This window comes from Chionomys nivalis, chromosome 25 (assembly GCF_950005125.1).
Source record: "Chionomys nivalis chromosome 25, mChiNiv1.1, whole genome shotgun sequence".
NCBI classification, from domain to species: Eukaryota; Metazoa; Chordata; class Mammalia; order Rodentia; family Cricetidae; genus Chionomys; species Chionomys nivalis.
In genome coordinates, this window is record NC_080110.1 from 6852363 (window position 1) to 6877159 (window position 24797).

Sequence of the window (24797 nt, forward strand, 5' to 3'; positions counted from 1 at the left end):
AGAAGGGCAGAGTAGTCTCGGCACACAGGGAGGAATACAAAGACACTGAGATTCACAAACTTAAATCTCCACAGAGGGACGCACAAACGACAAAGACAGAAACAGCACCTCCATCTCACAAACACAGGCTATGATGAATTCCAGTCATACTGAGGTTTAGTCTCAAGCAAGACAAACGATCCTGAGTGTTTCATGTAAACACTTAAGATAGCAACACAAGCCAGTGTGATTGTGTGCTCCTTTGACGAGCACTTAAGAGGCAGATCTGCTAGTTCGAAGCCAGCCAGGGCTACGTAGTAAGTCCCTGTCTTAAAAAAGGAGGTGGTGGAGACAGTAAACTCAGACGTACGGCTGGGAAGGTCACAGGCTGCATTACAGAGGGAAGTGGTGCTTTGGGAGACTCCAAATGTCATTCTCTAATGACTGCTCAGGACACATTTTGGAACAAATGGAGACCCAATTACTACAATAATTGGAAAGCAGGAACAGATTAAAACAAAAACTAAAGCTTAATCATAATCATGTGAGAAATGCTACATAGACATCTTAAAATTTATGGTTTTTGAAAATCATTTATTACAACAACGAATCTAGAGGTTAATTACTTTATTACTGAATTATATTGCAAAGTCTACATCTAGGAATTAATAAATGCTTTGCATTTACATCAAGGACACATTTACTCTATGGAATAAAACAGACACAGACAGAAGACCAAGTACACATTTAAAAAAAAAAATGGCATGTTTTACCTGGTCCTACTTTTGATATATTGGACCATAGTTTTCCTATTCCAGACTGACCTTATGTATGTCAAATCTGATTTATTTCCCCACATCTTAAAACAATTTAAATGGGGTTTCTCACAATTTTTAATTATCAACAAAAGATTGAAAGCAATCTGAGAAGCAATGTCCGAAAACAAAGGAAGAAAGATGGCTATTCCCTTAGAGTGGAAAAGTTGAGTAAAACATGGCCCCCCGTGGCTCATCTCAAAAGACACCGTTATTCAGAGAGGCAAGCACTTCAGACCTCAGTCAGTTTCCCACATGCCCTGAAAGACCAGACCTATAGTCGCTATGGCAAAAGTTTACTTAAAAAGTCTACAAAACATCTAAAAGCTAAACACAGAAATAGTTAATTCAGGATTGTGTGTTGGTCTAAATATTCATCTTCAGCTTCCTCCTTTTTAAAAATTAAAATTATCTTTACATTTTGGATGTTATTAAAAATAATTTACATTTTTAGTGTGCTTTATGGTCAGTGCCTGTAAAACTGCAACTTAAATGACTAAGTTTAGAATTTTTATGCTTTCCTTGATTCTACTAAAATTTAAACTTAATGCAACGTTATCTACGCCATACATGAGGTAAATTTCAGCTAAAAAATAAGACAGCCATAAGGATACTGTTAATCATTTCAAGAGTACATAAAATCATAATGCCCACCTTATTTGAATTACAGATTAAGCATTTGCTACTGCATATATGATTTAAAAGCAAATGTTATACTTTTAAATCAAATTACAACAGGAATTATATGGTTAAGGCAAACAAAAGCCCCATAAACACCCTTCTTCAACCCCCCAAAAAAAAAAAAACCAAAAACCCCCTTGCAAAAAAAGATTTTTTGGTAATAGATGTTGAAACAATGAATCCAAATGAAACAGAGGACCAGTGTTTCGTTTCTGACTTCTAAGTAAACAACCTTGCACACTTATTTGATGATAAGCTGCACTGACAGGATTCCTGCGAGCTACCAGCTCTTCCCACAGGCACAGCCAGCTCACAGGAGCCTAAAACTGGCATCTAAGCTGCCCTAAAAGATCCCTGTTGGAAAACAAAGTGTACTTAAGTGGTTTTAATGAAGCAGGATTTTCATGATATGTAAAGTATTTCAGGCAGTATGACAGGACTGTACAGCAATGCCACCACTCACAGAAGTCACAGGAGAGCTTATTGCTGCACCTTCCATGAAGAAACCACTGCGCTACAGGAAGACAACTGCGTGGCCCTCTCTGACTGAACTCCATTCACAGTTGCAAGATTTTCACTCAGTAGAGAATAAGTCATAAATCTTTTCTGTAGGAATTCCAAGTATTTAATGTGTAGCTTCACATTACACCACGTTTTGCCTTATTTCCAAATACACAAAACAATGCATTTCCCCCAAAAGTGAAATAAGATGTCCACATTAAAAAAATAAAGCCTACAAAAAAGTTCCGAAGCTAAAAAAACCTCTTCATATGGCACAGTGTGATCTCCGGAGTCCACAGCATTGAAATGAGGTCCATGGATGCGGATGCCGTGTTTGCTTTGCAATGCAGCACTGAGGTGAAATCACAAGTTCAGTTCTTCAGTCAACAGTGGACACAAATGTTTCTCTACAGTTATGAAAAACAGGAGACCAAGTTGAATGTGCCGAAGTGACTTCTTCAGTTGGACGTTTTAGACTCTTGAAGAAAACGAGAGAAGGGATTTCCCTGGTTGGTTTCCATAGCTTGATAGACCAAAAACAGAAAAACTGCCACCACGACAAACAGCAACACTTTTATCCACATGGGAACGGAGCGTCCCTTCTTCGTCTTTTCCGACTTGACGTCTGCCAAGGGAACATACTTGGGGACATATTTGGATGTGAATGATTCTTCCATCCGGAAGTCACTGAGCTCCAGCGGCCGGCCTGCAGCCCCTTTGATTGGTCTGCGGCAGCTAGCACTGTTCAAAGGGAAAGAGAATTTCAGATTATCCTCAGAGCAACAACAGATGTTAGTACACACACTAATTCTAAGCACACTATATACAGCAGCAGCAGAAACTGACACATAAAATCAGGGAGCCTAATTGTGACATGTTTTCCTGTATTTTCTTTTTTTCTGTGGTGGTGTGGAAGGTGAGCCAGGGCCTTGCACGCTATGTGGGCATTTATTATAGAGCTAAAGCCACAACCATATTTGAATCTTTAAAATTTAATCTTAGAAAGGTTGGGCTCGCAACCAAAAAGCTAAGAGTTAGGGTCTCAGCATTCACAGCCATTTCTTCAGCCACCTTTAGCCAGGAGTGGTGGCAAAAATCTTTAATTAATCCCAGTACTTGGGAGGCCAGTTTGGTCTTTAGAGCAAGTTCTAGGTCAGCCAGGCAGGGCTACACAGAGAGACCCTGTTTCAAAAAACCCTCTAAAGAAGTTAGCTGCAGGGCTGGAGAGATGGCTCAGCGGTTAAGAGCACTGCCTGGTATTCCAGAGGTCCTGAGTTCAATTCCCAGCAACCACATGATGGCTCATCTGTAATGAGGTCTGGCGCCCTCTTCTGGCCTGTAGGCACATACACAGAACATGCCATACAGAACAAAATAAATAAATAAATATTAAAAAAAAAAGTTAGCTGCACCATTTATTATAAGATAATACTCTCTAAGTACATCTTAAATACTCTCTAAGTACATCTTAAACGGCTTTCAAAGGTTATTTAGGAGGAAAAGAAGAAAGATACTAGGTTAATGAAAAATTAAGTGATGTATGGTTCTACATGCCTGCAATCCCGCACATAGGAGGTATGTCAGGAGCTGAAGAAACCTGCCCACACACAACACATCCGTAAACTCAGCATTTGGGTGAAAGCACGAGGATGGGGGTTCAAGGTTATCCTCAGTTACACAGTGAGTTCAGGGCCAACCCAGGCAATACTAGGACAATGGCTTAGTTTAACATGAGGACCCATGCTCACAGAGCACATGAGCATGTGTGTATATTCACGGCTAGTCAACTGACTCGGCCAGTGAAAACAGTCACTGCTTGCCTACCAAGCTTGCTGTCCTGAGTTTGAGCCTCAGAACCCAGGTGAAGAAGGAAAACAACCCCCTGACAAGGTCAAAGACAGGATTCCTGGGGCTTGTTGGCTAGTCAATCTAGCTGAACTGGTAAGCCTCATGTTTAGTGAGAGCCCTTGTCTCAATTTAAGCAGGAAGGATTCAGGAGATGGCTCAGTGGATCAAACATTCTGGCCATGTCCACAAACTCCAGGTTCAGTGAGAGACCCTGTCTCAAAATAATAAGTGGGGAGCAATAGAGGAAGTCATTTGACACCAGTGTTTACCCCTGGTTCCAATAAGTAAACAGGAACACACAAAATAAAATTAAAAATAACTTAGTTTATAACTTAGTGGGACAGAGCTCACCAAACATGTATGACCTCCTGGATTTTATCCCAAGTACTGCCAAACCCGGTCCCCATTTCTTCCCTAACAGAGTTAATAATCTGGCTTGATAAAATAAACTCAGGCGATTCAGTTGTCACGGACGTGAACCACAGCAGCTGAGAACAAAGGGACAGCAACGCCGCGATGAAGACCTGAGAGCTCTCTATTCTCCATCTAATCACTCCCAGTACCTAATGCCTGTTGGAGTAGATGCTTCATAGGGGAACATTTCCTTAAGAATATCCCTTTCTACTCTTCTTTCCTCTGTTTTTTCGACCACCTAGTAAGAAACAAAGAAACAACCACAAGTTAAAATTTAGGATACATAAGCAATAATTAAAATACCTAAACATTTTAGGAACAAAATACCCTCTCATCTAGCCTAACTTTGTTATCATCTAAGTATTTACAAGTCTCCTAGACTTCATGACTGAATATCTTAAGGCAGTTAGTAGAGGGAAAATTGCCACACATTCAAGAGCGAAACACCCAGCAACCTGGCTGCAAATTCCCTACTAAACTTCCTTGTTTTGCATGCAGAGCGCACTGTTTTTTTCCGGTTAGAAATTCTGGGATAGAGTAAAGGGTTAAACGCAGAAGATGCCTAATTAATACAGACCTGTATCTTAAGTCAACTGAGCTATTCCAACTAAAAATAAATCATCTCCTTTGCTAAAGATTAAAGCGAGCCATGCGGTTAGCGTTGTAAAGATCAGACAGGAGTTCACCAGTTATCTGAAATTCTTTGCAGCTTCCCTTACACCCAAGGAGCATTTTAAACATGGATCCGTGACACAAAGTTACAAAGCAGCACACAGACTCCCTGCAGTCAGGAACTGAAGAGCCACACAGCAGCAAGAGCACGGTATGATTAGTAGGTCATATTATGTTAATTTCCATTTGCAAAACTAAAATTGTCTTTAAGCCACATATTCACACGTGGACATACACAGACCTCCCAGCAGAATTTTGTCCCCTCCCAATTAAGAAAATAACTCTGACAGATGAGTGACAGCAGTGGTCTAAATTGTATTCATTTACTTCAGCTCTTGTCAATGGTTTCTTTGGTGTTCTTCTGGGTATGTCTGAGAACTCAGGGATTGGCAGAATAGAAGATGTAGGCTTGAAATTTCCAGTCAACCTATTGACCACCTGCCAAGATTCAAATTATTCAGACTCAGGATTAGGCAAACATAGCAAAGACACTTATAATGAAGAAAGATATTCCACTTCTGCAGCTTTGATTTTCCCCTAATAAAATATCAGTAACAGGATCTAGAAACACATTCCGTGCTTCATATGCGACCTCTTTGTAATTTTTCAAATATTTAGTAAAAAGTATTTTTCAGTTATTTAGGATTCTTCCACAATGAATTAAATTTATTTGTAAAATGATTGAGTAAATTAGTGTAAAATGTAATATAAATCTGTGATTTGCCAGAATTCACCACCTCCCAAATTCCACCTGTGGGATAAGTATCAAAGAGCAGCACTTAGGTAGTTATGAAACATATTTACTAAGGACTCGTTGCTTGAAGCCTTTATAGTCTCAGCTATGGGAGTACTCTCTGAAATTACTGCACCATCTATACGAAAAGGCTGTGAAGTTTCCACCTGTTAGTTTGAAAACAGAACAAAAACAATAAATGCAAAATAACCACTAAATCCCTACCAATCTGAAAACCCAACTCTAAGCAATAAGCCTTGCATCACCCTTTTTCTTGGCGTTCTTCTGGGCCCTCTCGAAGACTCCCTAGTTAGTGCCTGCAGAGGTCCGCCTCTGGAAGATCCACTGGTCCACTCAGTCTCAGGCACTCCGGCTTCAGAGTAGCTCTGGTCAAGCATCGACACGTTAAATAGTCAGATTCTAACACAATCGCCTTAACGACCATTTTATCACACCAAGAGCCAACAACTCTCCAAATGCCAGCAATTACAAGCACTGCTATGCCCTAGAAGTACGTAAAGATACTGACTGTGCTGCCTTGTAATCAGAGAGGACCGATGGCAACTGATTCGCACATCATTTGTTACAATCCACTTTCTAAACTCAAAATTTCCTAAGCATCTGTAAGTGTTATTTTCCTTAGGAAACAATCAGGTTCAAGGTCCCTAACAAGTCAATGTCAAATTGTGATTGTATTCTCACCTCCCTACAGAAAGCAGAGAGCTATGTGTGTTTTGTGTGTGGTATGTGCACATACATATCACAGGCCATAGAGGGCGTCAGATCCCCGGGACAGGAATTCCAAGCAGCTGTGAGGCACCCATGAGCCTGAGAACCCAAATCAGGTCCCCTACAGGAGCAGAGCTCTTAACATGGAGCCACCTCTCCAGCCCCAGCTTAGCATTTCTGACTCACAATCTGAACCTCAGGGTTCCTTAGCCTGCTAGGAACAAATCCCTGTTGAATGTAAAAGACAAATCATACAAATAAAACACTTAACATATTAAAACAATGAATTCCTATTAACAGTCAAATTCCCAACTATGTCAACAGAGGACACAGCATCAGCCCGTAGTCTCAATCGTGGTGTGTAGCCGTCATTTCAGCCCTGGCCTCCAGCTCATCATGCCCCTATGCTGGCCTAGCAGTGCTGTGACTATATGCACACACTGCCGCTCACAGCAATGATCATTCAATGGCAGAAAGATGCACCCAACAATTACAGAGGATTATTTTACTAGCATATACACAGTGTGAGTGCTCTATGCTTTGAGGCCCAGTAGGAACCACAGTCCCACCGACTATCAGCAAGATGCTCCCTACAAGTTCTGACTCATCATGGGGACAAATGGAAGAAACAAACCTTTCACTGAATTCTGATTAAGCCACTAAGAGACGAATAAGCCAGAGGGCATCAGGTGGCTGAGGCATATACAGGAGATGGACTATTGAAGGCTATAAACCCCAAACAAAAGCTAAGCTCTGAACCCCAGCCCCCCACGAGAAAAAAGTGTTTGGCACGGTGGTATACACTTGTGAACCACAGGATGTTGAGGCAGTAGGGTGTGGAGCTTGAGGCTAGCCTGGGCTACACAGTGAGACTCTCTCAAACTATTAGCAAAGGGGTATAGCTTAAGGATGGCGTAGGTACCCAGCATGTCAAAGTTCCTGGATTTGACTTTCAGGACAGTAGGAGAGAGAGGGGAAAGAGACTACTATATCAATGAGCGAGGATGAGGCTCTGTTAGTCTCAAATGCTCACTACCCACACGGAGGTGAGGCCTGGGTAGTGACCATTCCCACTAACTCTATTACCTCAACAGAGAACAGCACTCTCCGTGTTGCTGGGGTACAAGGCATTTGATGACACCTAGAAAAACTACACAACCCCTTCACTCATGCATTTTCCCGAGACACATGGACAAAGATGAAATGCCACCTGCAAATGGCTGTTTGTCGTGGTATAAACACCACCTACGTGAAAAGAACTCACACATTCACCCAAGGAAAGTAGCTGAACAGATGGGAGGAAGGTTATGACTGATGCAAAGGGAAAGGAGCAAAAATAAAACAATATGCCGGGCGGTGGTGGCGCACGCCTTTAATCCCAGCACTTGGGAGGCAGAGGCAGGCAGATCTCTGTGAGTTCGAGACCAGCCTGGTCTACAAGAGCTAGTTCCAGGACGGGAACCAAAAGCTACGGAGAAACCCTGCCTCGAAAAAATCCAAAAAAAAAAAAAAAAAAAAAAAAAAAAGCACTCATAACACGCAGTATCTTACTTTATATCCTAGTGATATATCTTAATGAAAATACAATGGATTGCACTTATTACCCTTACTCTGAAACATGCAAAACATGATATTTAAATTAAAAGAATAATTAGAAAAAACAAGATACTCAGCACGAGAAACGTGTCAGAACCAACTTTATAACCTATATTTGTAAACTCGAAATGTCATCGTGTGTTCACAAGTTCTCCGTAAGGACGGGAGAAAGAAGGGAAACGAGGGATGAGCCTCCAGACCCCATCTATTGGGCTGGGAATGGAGCCCAGTAGTGAAGTGCTTGTACTGCATGCAGAAGGCTCTGGTATGAAGGAGTAATCATTATGTATTACAACTGATCATGAATATAAAAATCACAGCATAAAACATTTATTATCCAGTGTCGTTGGGCACACCTTTAATTCTAGAACCTCTCACTTCTGTTAGTTCTCGGCCAGTCTGGTCTACACTGAGCTCCAGGACAGCCTGGGCTACACCAAGAGACTGTCTCAAAAACATTTATCATCTTTAAAAACGATGGAGTGCTTTAATTTGAAAACTGGCAAATAAGAGGCATTTTTCTGGTTCTCTTGTAATATCTGACTTCAAGGTAACTAAGGAACCCAGCAAGGAAAGTCTTTAATAAAAGCTATAGAGCAAATAACGAGGCAAAGAGAAGAGCCATCATTTTGTAATTTCAAATAAAGCCATCATGACCTGAGGCACTGTCAGCCACAGCTGCTAACCTTTAGTAAAAAGGCCAGACAAGAGACAGCCTTTCAGCATCCGAACGTGCTAATTAACTTTAGTGTATTTACAGGAGGGCTCCATCACTCATGGAACACTGTCAAAGAAACTGAATCCACACCCAGGCCAACTCCTAAGGTCGACACTGTCTGATGTAGGAGTCACCAGCTACATACTTGTGTTCAAGTGAAGTAGCCTTAGTCCAACTATAATAGTTAAAAAGACTATTCTATCCCTGACATCCAACATTTCAATTGTGACTAAAGGAAAGTCTACCACACTGTCACACACAGGTCTAGTCTCCAGGATAGCAGATTATACAGACCATCAGGAAAAGGACCGAAACATTTGAAACAGCCTCCCCTGCCCGAATGTAGGAAATACTGTCACGATCAACTATGGCTGTCAAACAGGGAGAAGAGAGCTGCAATGGGAATCAATACAGAGTCCTCGCCTAGATTACCCAGTAAACCACGTCTATTCAGGAACGGTGACACAATCCTGCCACCCTGCATCTGGGAGGCACAGGCTGGAGGAAGCAGGGCAGGGCAGTGCACAGCTGTGATTCAATGCCATCTCTCAGGAAGCAGAAAGCTTGACAAGTTCAAGGCCAGCCTCGGCTACACAGTGAAACACTATCTCAAAGCCACCGCAGAAATGAGGCAGACACTGGGGCGGGGGTGGGGGTGGGGTGGGGCCGGAGGAATAAAGAGACAGAGGAATAACAAAGTAACACGTTGTCTAGTTGGGGAGTAAGGATGAGAAGAATCCTTGGAACCAGGCGGAACTTAGAGCCTGTAAGTTCCTCTGTAAAGCAATGTATTTATTAATGCCTTATACTTATTTTCGCCCCAGTTTCCTGTAATTTTCCTCTTGGAAACTGTATCTTGTCATCCCCCTCCCCCAATTGTAAATCTTTATCTTAAATAATGTAGTTTTAGAGTCATACTAACTTCAAAGTGTAGGGGAAAGCCACAAATGATGAAACAAAGTCGATTCAAATTCAGAAGTCTAGACACAAAGACAACAGATATATAAAACTATTCATCTAAATTCCAAAGAAGTTGAATCAAAAGGACATTTCTGTCTTCTGAAACCATCCCTCTCAAAATGAAGCACTGGCCTCCAGCACACCCGAGATCCCAGGTTCAAATCCACTGCACCAAAATGACAAAGTGGGCAGTGTGGCTCCTCGGCACAGGACAGACACCACAGGCTATGCTACCGACGCAGCCCACAAACTACCTATTTCCCACACCATCTAACAACGAGACTAAGCGGACTGAGGGAGTAAGCTGGTCGACAGGCGGGACAGATGAGGTAGGTGACTCACACCTGCATACGGTGATCATAAAGCTACCATAAAGCTCCCGATACCTGATTGTGCTCAGTTCTTCTTTGCTTGAGTGTTACTGGAGTCTTTGCTCTGCCCTTTAGTGGCTCTCTCTTCTCAAGCTTGAGCTCTATTTTAGAGTCTGGAAATAACATTGGAGAAATCATTATTTACCGAAACACTTGAGGTATGTTTTACTAATATTACTTTGGAACCGTGGTTTTAGACACATCAGCACACATGACAATCTGTTTATTGTTACAAAACATCAATGGAGCAAAACTGTTTAGTAAAATTTATCAAACAAACCCTCTTACAAAAAGCAAAACAGCCTAAACCTCTACTTTTATAATCTCAGTCCATTTTTTGTGGCTTCCCACTGTTTAATCTGGTTACTCCTTCCTAGTTACTCTCTTTTCCATTTCTCCCCACCCCTAGAATAACCTTAAACAAAAGAGAATTCGAACTGCTCCTGTGCAGGCTCTTCACTAGAAACCAAAGCCAATGTGGATGCATTTTTCTGTCTATCTGACACATCACTGTTACACAGCAAAAGTTAGCTATTAAATTAAAATTTAGCATGTGGAAGGGGAGAATTTTAAAAACAAGATTTGTGGCACCAATCATTTGATAATAAATATTAGCTGCCAAGGAGAGCTTTAATTAGGGGGGTAGCTCAGTAGTAGAGCACGTACTTGGGGTGCTAGGTTCAATCCCCAACAACAAAATAAGCAACTAAGATGATGAGTCTCTTTAAAGTCATTAATGCACTAACATAGTTTTAAAGAGCTGATGTTCCAATTCTTTCAGTCTTGATTTTACTGTAATTTGAAGACCTATATGAAATCTTTAAAATACATTGAAAAATTTAACTTCCCAGCAGCCATGGTAGTGCCCACCTGTAATTTTAGCACCTGGGGCTGCAGAGACAGGAGGGTCTAGTGGACTGGTCTGTGCTACACAGTGAGACTGCCTCAAAACAAAGCAAAACCTTTCACTTTTCAACTTCGGTCACAGTAAAGCAATTACTGCTAAAACTTTTATTCCAAGAGTTTGCTTTCTGTAGTCACGCTTCAAAGTGATCAGGATAACTTTGTGTCTTGTTGGCCTTCCAGTCTAATCTTATATATAACCTTAAATGTAAGTCCAAACATGCCTGCCATGCCCCTCTCCCCCAAACAATGATTGATAACAATCAAATAAGACCAAGCAATCAAGTCTATCCCCAACACTATTACTAGATCTTGAGTGAATCTATCTGGTACACTCCTTGGTATAATAAATCTACTCTTGTTCTTTCTTTCAGAATCTCAGAAACTTGAGATAGCATAGAGCAAAAAAACCTACTAGTGAAACAGAAACTGACTAGACAAATAAGTTATCTGGTTTCAAATTAAGCCCTTGTTCAAATTTAGATTCTAACAGCCAGTTAAATATATGGTCCTTAAATATGAAAGTATATATGACAAGAATATTTTCAATTACACTCCTGGAATGTTTCAATGATAAAATGGAAAGGGTATGTTCATCCAAATATTCAACTTGTTGAAACTCCAATAAGAAAGCACACATAAAACATGTTTCTGGAGACCACACAAACTGTTCAAATTTAACAACTTTATTGAATTTGTCGAAGCATTCTACAGGAATACATTGCTTTAGAGAAATCACACAGTACTTAACAGGTACATGTATACATGTACATTTCAGAAGACAAATACCACAGCTGCAGAGATGGAATGTGGAGTCTAAGAACACAATAGGAGTAGACATGTACACACTTAGACTACTCGCCATGTCTCTCTAGTCAAGCTCCCTTACCTTACCACCATACAAATGAAAACAGGGTAATACATTGCTTCATACAGACACAGACATTGGAGTATAGGTTTTTAGAAAATAATTTAAATTGTAATTTTGCATTCAGATCTGAAATTTAACTACCCAGGACATACAACACACCCCTTTTAAGTACATGTAAGTAAAAGAGCCCTGTCTTTGTAGTGTCTTACTCACCTAACAAGTCATGCCACCCATAGTGCGTCCCTCAAAGTGTGGTCTGCGTGCTCATGTGAAACGTGAGCCACCAGCTACCTCCTCTATCTGAATGCACAACTGGATACTGCTTTTTAAAATTAGCTTACTAAAAAAATAAGCACACCTGTGAGCATGTGTGTACACATATCTCTTATCGTTCTCCTACAAAGTATCTCTAGATTTAAACTCTCATCAGGGTGGTGGACCGAACTTGGGGCCATATGCACTCAGCACGTGCCTCTAGACACCAAGAGGCTGCCCCTTCCCTTCCTTTCTTGCAGTGTCTGAATCAGCGAGTCTGTGCCCTGGCACTCAAAGAGTTACAATGATCTAGAATTATCACGAAGTGTGTTGTAGACAAAAGCGTGAACAAGAATGCAGACACATTTGAGAACATGTATATAGTTAGCCAAGAGTGACGAAAAGAGTTATGCTACAGAGGTCGCTGGCAAGAGATGTGTGTGATGAAAACAAGCAGCAGAGAGCAGAGCAGACTGAAATCACGGGGCGCGAGCCTATCACTGCTGTGAGACTCGGCATTCCTGCACACTAGGGTTTGCAAAATAAATTCCTTGGAGAAGAAAAAAAAAGAACAAGTGATTAACAATGTTTAATTCTGATCTAGGCTTAAGGGTATGTGAATGATACTGCTAAAAAGAAGGAAAAAAAGTGAGGCTGCAGGGCAGTGGTGGCACATGCCTTTAATCCTAGCACTTAGGATGCAAAGGCAGGGATCTGTGTGAGTTCCAGGACATCCAGGGCTACAAAGAGCCGTCAGAAACAAAACAAAATAAAACAACAACAACAACAAAAAAGTGAGGATTCTACTGATATTTCAGCTGCTGGAACTCTTTTTTAAATCTAGAGTTATAAACTATTTAACCAGAAAGAAACAATGTAAGACGTGTGTGAAAGTGTTAGGTAACTCTACTAGGCTTCTGGATGTGCGATCAGACTATGCTTTGATGCATGGGAGCTTAACACCTGAAATCAGCTCTGTTGAGACTAAAAGGCCTCAAAAGAAAATTCCTAGAAGTCCATAAATTCTACAAGTCAAAGCTTGTGCCTCTGTTCTTTATTATTGTTTCTTTCCACGCTTTTTAATAACTTTGTGTACTTCCCCTCCGAATAATGTCCCACCTTTAAAGGGGGCAGCAGTCAACTTATTCTTTGAAGCTGGGTTAATCTTACAGTCCTTCAACCACAGATGCCGCCGGCCCACAGTAGAAGACCCCATGGCATGGGCAGATGCCCTCACTCCATCAAATGCAGCATCACAGAGATATGAAGCTGCATCGTAGGCTCTGCTCAGAATCTCAAGTGCTTGGTGTGGATGACTCGGGTCTGAACTAATAAGCTGCGCCGCCTGGCTCAGGTCGGCTTGCAGAGACTTAGCTACAAAGGCAGTGTGGGCTGCGATCTGCACTGTGGATGCTGCAGCCTCGTAGGATCTGCAGAGAGCCAAGTCCACATGTTTATCACAAGACTCAACGGAGGACGCCTGACTTGCTGCTCCTGGGGTGGTTTCTAAAACGAGCCCCACGATTTCATCATCTACTGCTGGGACGGACAGTATCTGTGTTGCCTCGCTGGGAGAAACTGGATATCTGCATGCCAATGACGGCAGCTGCCTATCAATTTGCTGCCACTCCTCTTCAATTACTTTCAAAATAGACTCATGCAGAGGAAAAGACGGGTCTGAGGCATCTATTTTATCATGTGGTTTAGACGTTTCTATTCCTAAGGTAGTAAGGGAACGAGAGACAACACTTTTGGCAAAAGCAGACATATGTTCAGATTCAGGTTTGTCCTGAGATGCCACACGTGACCCTGAATTCCCTTCTTTTACAGGCGTCTCACTGAGTTTAGGGACTTTGTGGGGAGGAGACAGGGATCCAGACTCTTCACGGCCAGACTGGCTGAGTCTCTTACATATGTTTTCTATATCCAGTATGGGGGCAGAATTAGAAGCCCCAGGCAAACTGCCGACCCCACCCTGGACTAGCAGAGAACTGACGTAGTCTCTGATTGCACGGGCAAGCGGTGGAGAAATGACTTGGGATCTCTCTGACTCTTGCAGCACTTCCCTTTCACTAGAGAGAACTGACTGCTCCGAAACCTCAGACCCCGCAGTGCACGCCGGCTGGGCTCTACGCCTCCCTCCACTGTGAATGCTTTCTACTGTGTCTTTACAGTAGCTAGTAGTGGTCTCTCTTATCAGTGAAGGAGAAGCGGCCGCAGAGGCCAACCTGGCAGCGAGTTCACGCTGAAAAGATGACGGAGAACTTTTCTCTACGCATCTATCATAGCTAGATTCTGAAGGAATGGATGTCTGCCCCTGCCCCAGCAAGGCTGGCTCAGCACCCTTAGTAGAGTGCACTTTCTTAGCTGCCTGCAGTTCAGTCCTGCCCAGAGGAGGACGGGTGGAGATTTCAGGAAAAGAAATACCCTGAAAAAATCCACCAGAGGGAGCGGATGCAAGTTCAGAAAAAGGAACAAAATCCCTAGTGGACTTCGCTTTCTTGTGTTCTTTCTTCTTTCCTGTAGAGGCAAAAGAGGCAGGAAGTTTAAGCGTGACTGGTCTGGGCTGGTCTTACTCTTTGCCTCCTTGCTAAAATAGTGTTGCTGAAGAAAAGGACCCTATACTTCACTCCTGGCAACCAATTTGGTACACAGTGCCTTGGAAGGCATGGTCAGATTAAATAGTTACAAAATTAGCAAATTATGAGTGAAAACTCTAAATATCAAAGCCTGCATTTATTCTATTTAAAAAGGAATGTATGTCTTGTTCTATTTTAAAAAGTATTTAAAATCATGGTCAAAATTACCACGAAATCAAATTATGTAAGCAAAATTTTTCAAATAACTTGTATGCTTATCAATAGAGAAGGAAAGGTCATATTTAAATATTAACACTATATTATTAATTATAAGAAATAAACATGTAATGATCTAAAAACTATAACACTGAACAAAATAGCACATAAGACTCTTATATAGAATTAAAAAAAAACAAAGCAGCATTTATCAAACTGATCATCAAACATAAAAATTGAAAAAACAAATATCAAATTAATGATTTCTTCTGGAGATGTGATAATGGAGAAAAAGAACTTTGCCTTTACAAAAATTCTATTTGAAGCAAAAGTTAAATGGCTACTTAGACAAAAAAAAGTTCCATATATTTTGTTAATACTGTTTTAAACTTTACCTTCTTTATGGTCAATACTGAGTCAGGAAAACTCCCACACATTTGACTAACAGCATTTAAAATTTACCTTCCTCATTGTCGCTGTATCTGTCAGAGTCGTTACTTCCGTTCTGTCTTGTATTTTCTGCTGAAGAAGAGACTGTTGGTAGAGGAGTAGAAGATCGCGATTCTGCCCCCTGCTCCCTCAGTTTCAACAGCTTTTTCTCATACAGCTTCCTGGTTGTCCCTGTGGTAATGCAAAAGTTCCATTACTATTGGCACAAACTATCTTTTTACAAGATTAAAAACAAACAACAACACAACGTTATGTGCATGGGACAGAGCAGATGCCTGGGGGCCAGAGGAGCCAGGTGCCCCTGGAGCTAGAGTTGCGGGCCTTTGTGAGCCACCTAATGTGGGCTCTAGCCAAGACTCAGGTCTCATAAAGAGCAGTGCAGACTTCAAACTGGGACCATCTTTCTAGCACCTGTTGGAAATCAGCTTTTAACTAACATGGTTCTAAAGTAAGTGATTAGAAATAACACATAATGTCCTCTTCCAAAGCATTGTTTCTCTGGAACGGTAACACAAGACCATAATGCTGTGGGACAATGGTGTGTACCCTGTCAATTGTATTTTAATAAAAGTGGATTGGCCAGTAGCCAGGCAGGAAGTAGAGGTGGGACGATGAGAATTCTGGGAGGAAGGAAGTCTTAGTCTGCAGTCATGACTCAGCCACAGAAGAAGCAAGATGTAACTGCCTTGCTGAATACAGTCCTGAGCTATGTGGCTACCATAGACAAGAATAATGGGCTAATATAAGTTATAAGAGTTAATAAGAAGCCGGGTGGTGGTGGCGTACGCCTTTAATCCCAGCACTTGGGAGGCAGAGGCAGGCGGATCTCTGTGAGTTTGAGACCAGCCTGGTCTACAAGAGCTAGTTCCAGGACAGGCTCCAAAACCACAGAGAAACCCTGTCTCGAAAAAACAAGAAAAAAAAAAAAAAAGAGTTAATAAGAAGTCTGAGCTACTAGGCCTATCAGTTTATAACTAATGTAGACCTGTGTGATTTCTTTGGGACTTAAAGACTGCAAGAGCCGGGCAGGACATACTTGAATATCTTTAATTTTTCTATTTACATTCGGCACGTATCTTTCCATAATTTCTGGAAGATGTTTGTGAGCAACTGGTACATTGCTCACAAACAACACATATCTAGGAACTATGTAAGTAGTCTTAGGACAAACGATTGGCACATTAACATGTAATTTAGCATATTTTCATGTAATATACATCTCAGTGTCTCTCAGAATTTTACAAAAGATATCAAATGTCTATTGGTAATTATAGCCACAGGTTTGTCTATCTGTGAGTAGCCTATGAAGCACATACTTTTTAAAAATTTATTTTATATTTTTTAAGAGATTTATTTATTATGTATACTGTGTTCTGCCTGCATGTTATGTCTACGAGCCAGAAGAGGGCACTATAACTCTTTACAGATGGTTGTGAGCCATCATGTGGTTGCTGGGAATTGAACTCAGGACCTCTGGAAGAACAGCCAGTGCTCTTAAACACTGAGCCATCTCTCCAGCCCCTGAAGCACATACTTTTAAATCCAGCACTCGGGTAGCAAAGACAGGCCGGCTACATAGTAAAACCCAGACTTAAACAACGGACAAAACCAAATCGATTCTAGTTATAGTTATAACAAACACACCAAGCCCCACCAAGTGTTCAAGTTTTTACACAAACCTAAAGTTGTGTGTGAATTTTTCTCACCTGGAGGTTACTGCCTAAACCCTGTAAGAGAATCACAATTACCCTGGCAAAACTGCTGCTACCTAGAAGAGCTAAGGAGAATCCAGAGCCTTTGGTGCTGCAGCCTTCTGCTCCATTTGTCCTTGAGGGCTATCAAGACAGACTTAAATAAAAATACTTTTTTAACTCACTGAGATGATCTGACCACATTCCCTTCAACTGCCAGATAAGATCAGGCTTACAGAATGGCGCGAAACAACCACTGACTAGGACAGCAGCGATAGGCAAACTTACATTTTACCTCCTGGAAACTCTCATTTTTTATCTTCCTTATTTAGAATTAAGGAAAGTTAAGTGCTGATTGGTTATATAAATAATGACTGATAGCCCCTGAAGACCCAATTCCAGCCGGGCAGAGGTGGTGGCACACACCTTCAATCCCAGCACTCGGGAGGATCTCTTGAGTTTGAGACCAGCCTGGTCTACAGAGCTAGTTCCAGGACAGGCTCTAAAGCTACAGCAAAAAAAAAAAAAAAAAAAAAAAAAGATCTGGGGTCTTGCTTCTTGGAAAAGACTTTGAGATTTGATCAACTTACCCACAATGGGACCAGGATTTACCCCATATCTCACAAGTTGATCCAGAAGGTCTTCATTAGAGAGCTCGGTCACATCTAGGTCATCTTTATCTTCAAGTCTGGGCTTATCAGTTTTTTTTGTGGCTTTCTGTAAACAAAGTAGAATTATCTTCTCTACCTGGAGAGCACTCATTTACACCCATGCCATTCTCTATGCAGTCAGCAAGTAACTTATTGTTATATTAGCCCCAGCAAATTAATTATGTGAAGGTCTTTCTAAGTTTCACTGTGTTAGACTGAACAAGCCCGATACACAAGTAACTTTAAGTAACTTAAATGTTAAACACTGCTGTTGGGGGTGAGGGTATGTCTCACTGGCAAGGCCCTGCCTAACTGAAGAGACAGCAATTGTGCGTCCAAAGGTATCCAGAAAGAAATAAAAACAAAGTAAAACAAATGAACTTTGGTCAACATATTCTTTTTAAAAAATATTTATTTATTACTTATTATGTATACAATATTCTGTCTGTGTGTATGCCTGCAGGCCAGAAGAGGGCACCAGACCCATTACAGATGGTTGTGAGCCACCATGTGGTTGCTGGGAATTGAACTCAGGACCTTTGGAAAAAAAAAAAAATCAGACAATGCTCTTAACCTCTGAGCCATCTCTCCAGCCCTAGTCAACATATTCTTTTTTTTTTTTTTTTTTCGAGACAGGGTTTCTCTGTGGTTTTGGAGCCTGTCCTGGAACTAGCTCTTGTAGACCAGGCTGGTCTCGAACTCACAGAGATCCGCCTGCCTCTGCCTCCCAAGTGCTGGGATTAAAGGCGTGCGCCACCACCGCCCGGCCCTAGTCAACATATTCTTGAGAGTCTTGGAATTACAGTCACGCTACAGTACCTGACCCAATCTGATTTTTCATACTGGGCTACCATTTTTAATGTATAGTTTGAGTAATCTGGATATAGTATATAAGACAACATGAGAAAAAAATGCAATTATAGCACCTCATTTTTATCCCAAGCATCAAAAATGAGGCAAAGGGGACCAGAGAATGACCCAGCAGTTAAGAGCACTGGCTGCTCTTCAATTCCCAGCACCCAATTGGTAGCTCACATCAATCTCTAACTCTATAGTGTCAGGGGATTTGAATGGTTTCTTAGGGCACTGGGCAAGTGACACACAGACATACATTCAGGTATAACACCATACACATAAAATGAAAAATTAAAACAGAGAAACAAGAAACACAGCCCAGGGGCTGGAGAGATGGCTCAGCAGTTAAATTAACCAGCTGCTCTTCCAGAGGTCCTGAGTTCAATTCCCAGCATTTGCATGGTGGCTTATTGCCATCTATAGTCGGATCTAATGTCCTCTTCTCTTCTGGCTTGTAGGTATACATGCAGATAGAGCAATTCATATACATTACATAAATAAATAATCTTTAAAAAAAGGGAAAGAAACAGAGCCTAATCCATAAATCAAATAATTCAAAGTGTAATTTGATGAGAAAAACCAATCCATTTTTTTTTTTTTTGGTTTTTCGAGACAGGGTTTCTCTGTGGTTTTGGAGCCTGTCCTGGAACTAGCTCTTGTAGACCAGGCTGGTAACCAATCCATTTCTTATGCTTTGGGTTGTGAGCCTAGCCTTTAATGGCTGAGCCATCACTCCAGCCCCCATTTCCTATTGGAGTGATGGATGGGCCGTGAATACAGCTCTATAGGGGAATGTCTGCCTGGCACGCTCTAGGTTCCAGTCTGCCCTCAGAGAGCGATGAGAAAATAAAAAAGAACAACAACAGAAACAACGCAAGGTTTTTTTAGAAGCAGGAAACCAATCCACACTTCCATAATGAAAAAACTTCAAGTGAAAAACAAAAGAAATTGGAGTGGGCATTATGTTATCATGAAGTGAACCAGAAAGTAGGGGGTCCAGCAGCAGGCTGTGATTTTAAAATTTAATCTGTAGGGAAAAAAAATTCCAGGAAAACTGAATGCCACCTAACAAAATACATTAAATAAGAACAAAAATTGGACGGCGGGTAAAATGGCATATATAATTAACAAAGCAGCAGTTTCAACCAAGAAGAAAGTATCACTGTGTGGAATTCTCCTTTTGGTAGCTTTAAGTATATAAATTGATCTTTTCTTTAAAAAAAAATTATGTGGGGCTGGAGAGATAGCTCAGTGGTTAAGAGCATTGCCTGCTCTTCCAAAGGTCCTGAGTTCAATTCCCAGCAACCACATGGTGGCTCACAACCATCTGTACTGAGGTCTGGTGCCCTCTTCTGGCCTTAAGGCATACACACAGAAAGAATATTGTACACATAATAAATAAATATTTAAAAAAAAATTATGTGGCCAGGCGGTGGTGGCACACGCCTTTAATCTCAGCACTCGGGAGGCAGAGGCAGGCGGATCTCTGTGAGTTCGAGACCAGCCTGGTCTACAAGAGCTAGTTCCAGGACAGGATCCAAAGCTGCAAAGAAATTCTGTCTCAAAAAACAAAACAAAACAAAACAAAAAGCGAACGAGTGCTTTGCCAGTATTACTGTGCATACCATGTGCGGCCACAAGAGGGCACCAGATCCCCAGAGCAAGGAGTTACAGGTTTGAGCAACCAAGTCAGAGCTGACTGAGAAGCAAGCCTGGGTCCTCTGGAAGGACAGTTAGAGCTTCCAAGTGCTGGAATCCAGGGTGACCTTGAACTCCCAGCAATCCTCCTGCCTCTGCCTCCCAAGTTCTGGGATTAGAGGCATGAACTGCCATATCCAGCTACTATTAAAAGATATTCCACTGAACATGAGCTATGTATCCAGTTGCATTTTAAGTGCATTATACTTGTACCAACTTAAAGAACTCTAAAAGTTAAGCCAGGCAAGGCAGGGTGGCACACGCTTTTAATTCCAACAGAGGCAAGCAGACCTTTTTGTTTGATTTTGGTTTTATGGAGGCAGTGTTTCTCTGTGTAGCTCTGGCCATCCTGGAACTAACCATAGACCAGACTGGCCCGAACTCAAGAGATCCACCACGCACCTGCTGGGATTAAAGGTGTGAGTTAACACTGCCTGGGGGCAGGCAGATCTTGATTTGAAGACCAGCCTGGTCTACAGAGAGTTCCAGGACACCCAGGGCTACACCTAAAAACTGTCTCAAAACAAATAAAAAAGAATCCTAAAACTCCTGTGAGACAGATCATTAATATCTCCACCTTACAAAGTAAGGAGACTGAGGCCCAAGACTAATCTAGTAAATGTTCAGTGTGTTCTCTAGCAACATTTACACACTTGTTATATGATCCCTTTGCACACCCCTTCCTGGTAACTATTACTACAGTAACTGCACTGCATTGCCCTGACATCAAAGAGGAGGAAAATCAGAAACTAACTGTAGCAGTAAGTTACTGAACACAAGGCACACACTACGAAACCTCATCAATTTCCAACTTAATTAAATGACTATTAGATTTTTATATTTTATATGAACAGAACAGGTGGTGGCAGAGCATCGGAATTCAAGGCCACCCTCCTACACAAGAGTTCAGGTCTAGTCTGAGCTACAGGAGTCCTGCCTCAAAACAACCCAGAACAAAGAGGAAAAGACCAACAACCAAACACATGTGTCACCATCAGCCCAGGCACGCTGGGCATGCCTGAACTCGCAGCAGAATGAGCCTAAGAGAACCATAATTTGATGCCAGCCTGGACTATAACAAGTAAATAAATCCAATAAATAAGCATGCATGAAGTTCTGGATTCAACCCCAGCCCCCTGAAGAGGTTCTCTCAGGAGTGACACTACTGGATTCCTTAACAGCTCAACTTGCACGCTCTGCATGCTCAAACAGAAAGGCAGATTGCAACTCCATAGATGTTTACTCTTGTGCTCACTATCCAGATAATTTTAACACCCAGAAACAGTCATCAAGACAGAGAGTTTAAAGCCTAAAAATAGAAAACAAGACAAAATACACATGGCCCCCCATCATATGCACCCATGGTAGAACATTATAATGGTGCTTTGAAACAATTTATCCTTTAACTAAAAATGTTTACCAAGGCTGGACACGGTAGCACGTGCCTGCAATCTAGCACTTAGGAGACCAAGACAGAAAAAAAACCCTAAGGATAACTTTATACAAGTAATCATAAATGTACTACGACTTAAAAGTGGCAATTTAAGATCTAAAAATCAAAACTCACTGTAGTTGCGTAGCTTAAAAGAATACAATACCAACTGATTGCCAATATTAATTTTTTCAAGTAGTTGATATCAGAGTCCAATCAAAGGCTCTACATTTTAAAAATGTAAAAACTGCAGGTGGAGAATACAAACCTGTCTATCATTCTGAGACCCACAGAGCTAGCTTAGAGATCCAGGGGCACAGGAGGTACATGTTGCCTCCCCACAAGGTGCCTAGAAGATTCTTAACCGTCCCTCTGCGCTTAAGGCACAACCCAACCTACTCAAAAAAAGGGGTAGGGTCGTTATTTAAAGATGAGTTGGGCCGGAATGGCTAAGGTCAAAAAACGAAATCAGCACACACTAGGAACTCAGACATGAGAACTAACAGAATGCTTTTTGGACATTAACCTGTCTCGGCTTCCCGAGTTCCCAGGTTAGAATCGTGAGCCACCAAGTTTGTTCTTAACTGCAGATTTATCATCGTTTTCTCCCACTGGGATTGGTGATGCACACCCATAACCCAGGACCTGGGAGTCAGAGGCAAGGTCATCCTTGAGCACAGAGAATTCAAGACCAGCCAGGGTCATGAGACCCTATCTCAACTCAACTCCCTTTCCCAACACAAATATCGCATATTCCTTCATATGCAGAACCCAGATATTTTTTTAAAGGTGTAACTTTCAAAGTAGAAGGGGATAAAAGGGACCAATGGGAGGGCAGAATGGGGGGGGGTAGTCAACTGGGAGAAAATTCGTAAAAAATTTCGAATGAAATCCAGTATTTTGTTTAATTAAAAAATGCAATAAAATGCATGTTTTCCCCCCAAAAGTCACAAATGGGGAGGTGCCGAATACAACAATAGGCGTGGCCGGTCAACATTTACTTATTTATTGGTTTTAAACAAGAGCTCAAGCAGCTGAGGATCGCCACGAACTCCTGATCCGCCGCCTCCATCTCCAGAGTGCTGGGATTACAGGCACCCGATCCTTCCATTTATCGGGCTAGTGCTTACTAGACACCACTATGCATGCGCCAGACTTAAGACACTGGGGGAATGAAGTGCAGCGAAGTTTTCTCATCTAAATCCACACGTGTCTATGACGCATCTTTCATTTGAGCAACCAGAAAAAAAAAACATTTAAAGAAAAAAAACTAACATTCAACAAGAAAACACTGTATAAAACTTTCAAAGAAGAAACTGACTTGAGGTGGAGTGCTAAGCGGAGAAAAAAAAAGGCTGTGGGTTCAATACCCAGCACTAGAGAAGCAAGCCGCCGTCATTTTCGGTTACACCGATGAACAGCCGCAACAACTCCAATCAAAACGTTCACTGGGCCTCTCAAAGATGTTAAGTTACAGCAATCAAGTCTTAATTACTTTTTATGCTTGAGTTCTAAATATAAACAACAACAAAAACTATTTAAAGCGTACCCAAAGAACAAAAACAAAAAACCAAAAAACCCAAATAGCAAATATTTGGGGGAACCCAGGAGATGTCACTGATCTGGGGCTTCAAACTGTAATACGGACAAACTCATACGTCATCAACTTTGCCTGCTTCCGAATCTTTAACTTCCTCAAGCAAAGTCTTAAAAACGGTTATCACTCTCACTGACTAGGACTCTCCAGGACGCCTACGGGAACGACTTTCCCAAACGCAGTGCAAAGCATCCAGTTTACAGTTGCGCTAACCCACGACAAGCGGGGCCGGCGGACCGCGAACGAGCAGCACGCACGAGGCAACAAACGGTCCCCCAAGAACCTCTGCGTGCAAAAGAGAATTATTCAAAAAAAAAAAAAAAAGGGCGGGAAGGCCTTTATTTCAAATAAAAATTGGCCAGAGATGACTATGTCTGAAACTGCCCTCCAGGGAGCGCTCTGAGCCTAGCTTGCGAGCCACTTGGGCACGAAAGCGGGAAACCGCTCGAACTTCGGCTCGCGTGCTGGGGCCGAGCCTGCGGGGGTTTTAAGCCCAGGGCTCGGGAGGCCGCGTCTACACCGGCTCCGGAGCGCGCAGGGGCCCCGGAGCCGGGCCAGCCGAGCATCCGAGCGGCTCGTCCCCAGTCCTCTTCCCCTCCCGGGCCGGCGGCCTCGGTGACCACGGCGACCCCACGGGGGGTCCGGCCCCGCCGCCAAGCACGCGCCGCGGCCGTCAAACGCCCGTCCCCGGCGGTCGTCCCCCCCCCCCATCCTCCTCCGAGCGGCCTTACCCTGCCGACGGCGGCGCGGCCGCGACCCGCGACCGTCCCGGAGCCGAGCACCGGGGTGGGCTCGCGCTCCTCGTCGCTGGAGAAGTCGGGGGGCCCCTTGCTGTTGGCGCCCGCGCCGAGCGGCGGCCGGTTGCGCGCCGTGAGGTGCTGCAGGTAGAGCTGCACGTACACGTCCTTGCGCTGCTCGCCGGCCGGGAGCGTCACGTTGTTGGCCACCAACTCGCTCTTCAACTTGTCTTTGGTCAGGACCGAGGGGTCCTCCAGGAACTCCGGCATCTTCGGCTACGGCGGCTCGGTCCCCCCCCTCTCCGCTGCCCCTCAGTCGTCGCTCACGCCGGCGCGCTCGCTCTCCTCGTTCTCGCTCGCTGCTGCTGTCCGGGGCGGGGGAGGAGGGATCCGGTGCCGGGAGCAGCGCCGCGGGGCCGCGCGGAAGTCGGGACACAAAGTCGGGGACGGCTCCGCCACAAAAGCCCCGGGCGCAGGAACGAGCGAGGGAGCGAGAGCGGCCGAGCCGGGAGCCCGCGGCGAGCCGAGCCCACACACAAGCTGGGGAGTTGGGGGGGGGGGGCCTGGCTGGCGCACGCCCCAAGAACGCGCGCCGCCATTGGCGGGTGGAGGGAGGAAGCGCGGCGCCCATTGGCCGGGCGGCTCGCGCGGGTTCCAGCCGCCGCGGCGCAGGGAGAGAGGTGCAGAAACGCAGTTTAAAAGGCGCTCGGGCGGGAGCTCGGGCTCCGGGCCCGCTCTTTTGCTCGCCCCTCCGCCCTTCCTCTCGGACGCTGATAAGGCACGGGGCGGTGCTGTTTGGGCGCCCCGTTTCCTCTCCTTCCTAACCCCGCCTGCTCCGGAGAAGCC

At 43.2% G+C, this 24797-nt stretch overlaps 1 protein-coding gene across 4 annotated transcripts; it reads right to left on the reverse strand.

Moving 5' to 3' along the window:
* Positions 1 to 591: 591 nt before the first annotated feature.
* On the reverse strand, positions 592 to 24497 carry Tmpo (thymopoietin). 4 transcript variants are annotated; one of them, XM_057757569.1, is made up of 9 exons: positions 23946 to 24497; positions 17573 to 17699; positions 15304 to 15462; positions 10033 to 10130; positions 5910 to 6029; positions 5715 to 5810; positions 5238 to 5348; positions 4388 to 4476; positions 592 to 2717 (listed from the first exon to the last, which is right to left on the reverse strand). In XM_057757569.1, exons 1-9 carry the CDS (start codon positions 24219 to 24221, stop codon positions 2435 to 2437), a joined length of 1359 nt encoding a protein of 452 aa, XP_057613552.1. In that variant the 5' UTR covers positions 24222 to 24497; the 3' UTR covers positions 592 to 2434. The 4 variants fall into 4 exon arrangements, with proteins under 4 accessions (XP_057613552.1, XP_057613553.1, XP_057613554.1 ...); XM_057757570.1 differs by lacking the exons at positions 5715 to 5810; positions 5910 to 6029; XM_057757571.1 differs by lacking the exons at positions 5238 to 5348; positions 5715 to 5810; positions 5910 to 6029.
* Between the last annotated feature and the right edge of the window lie 300 nt (positions 24498 to 24797).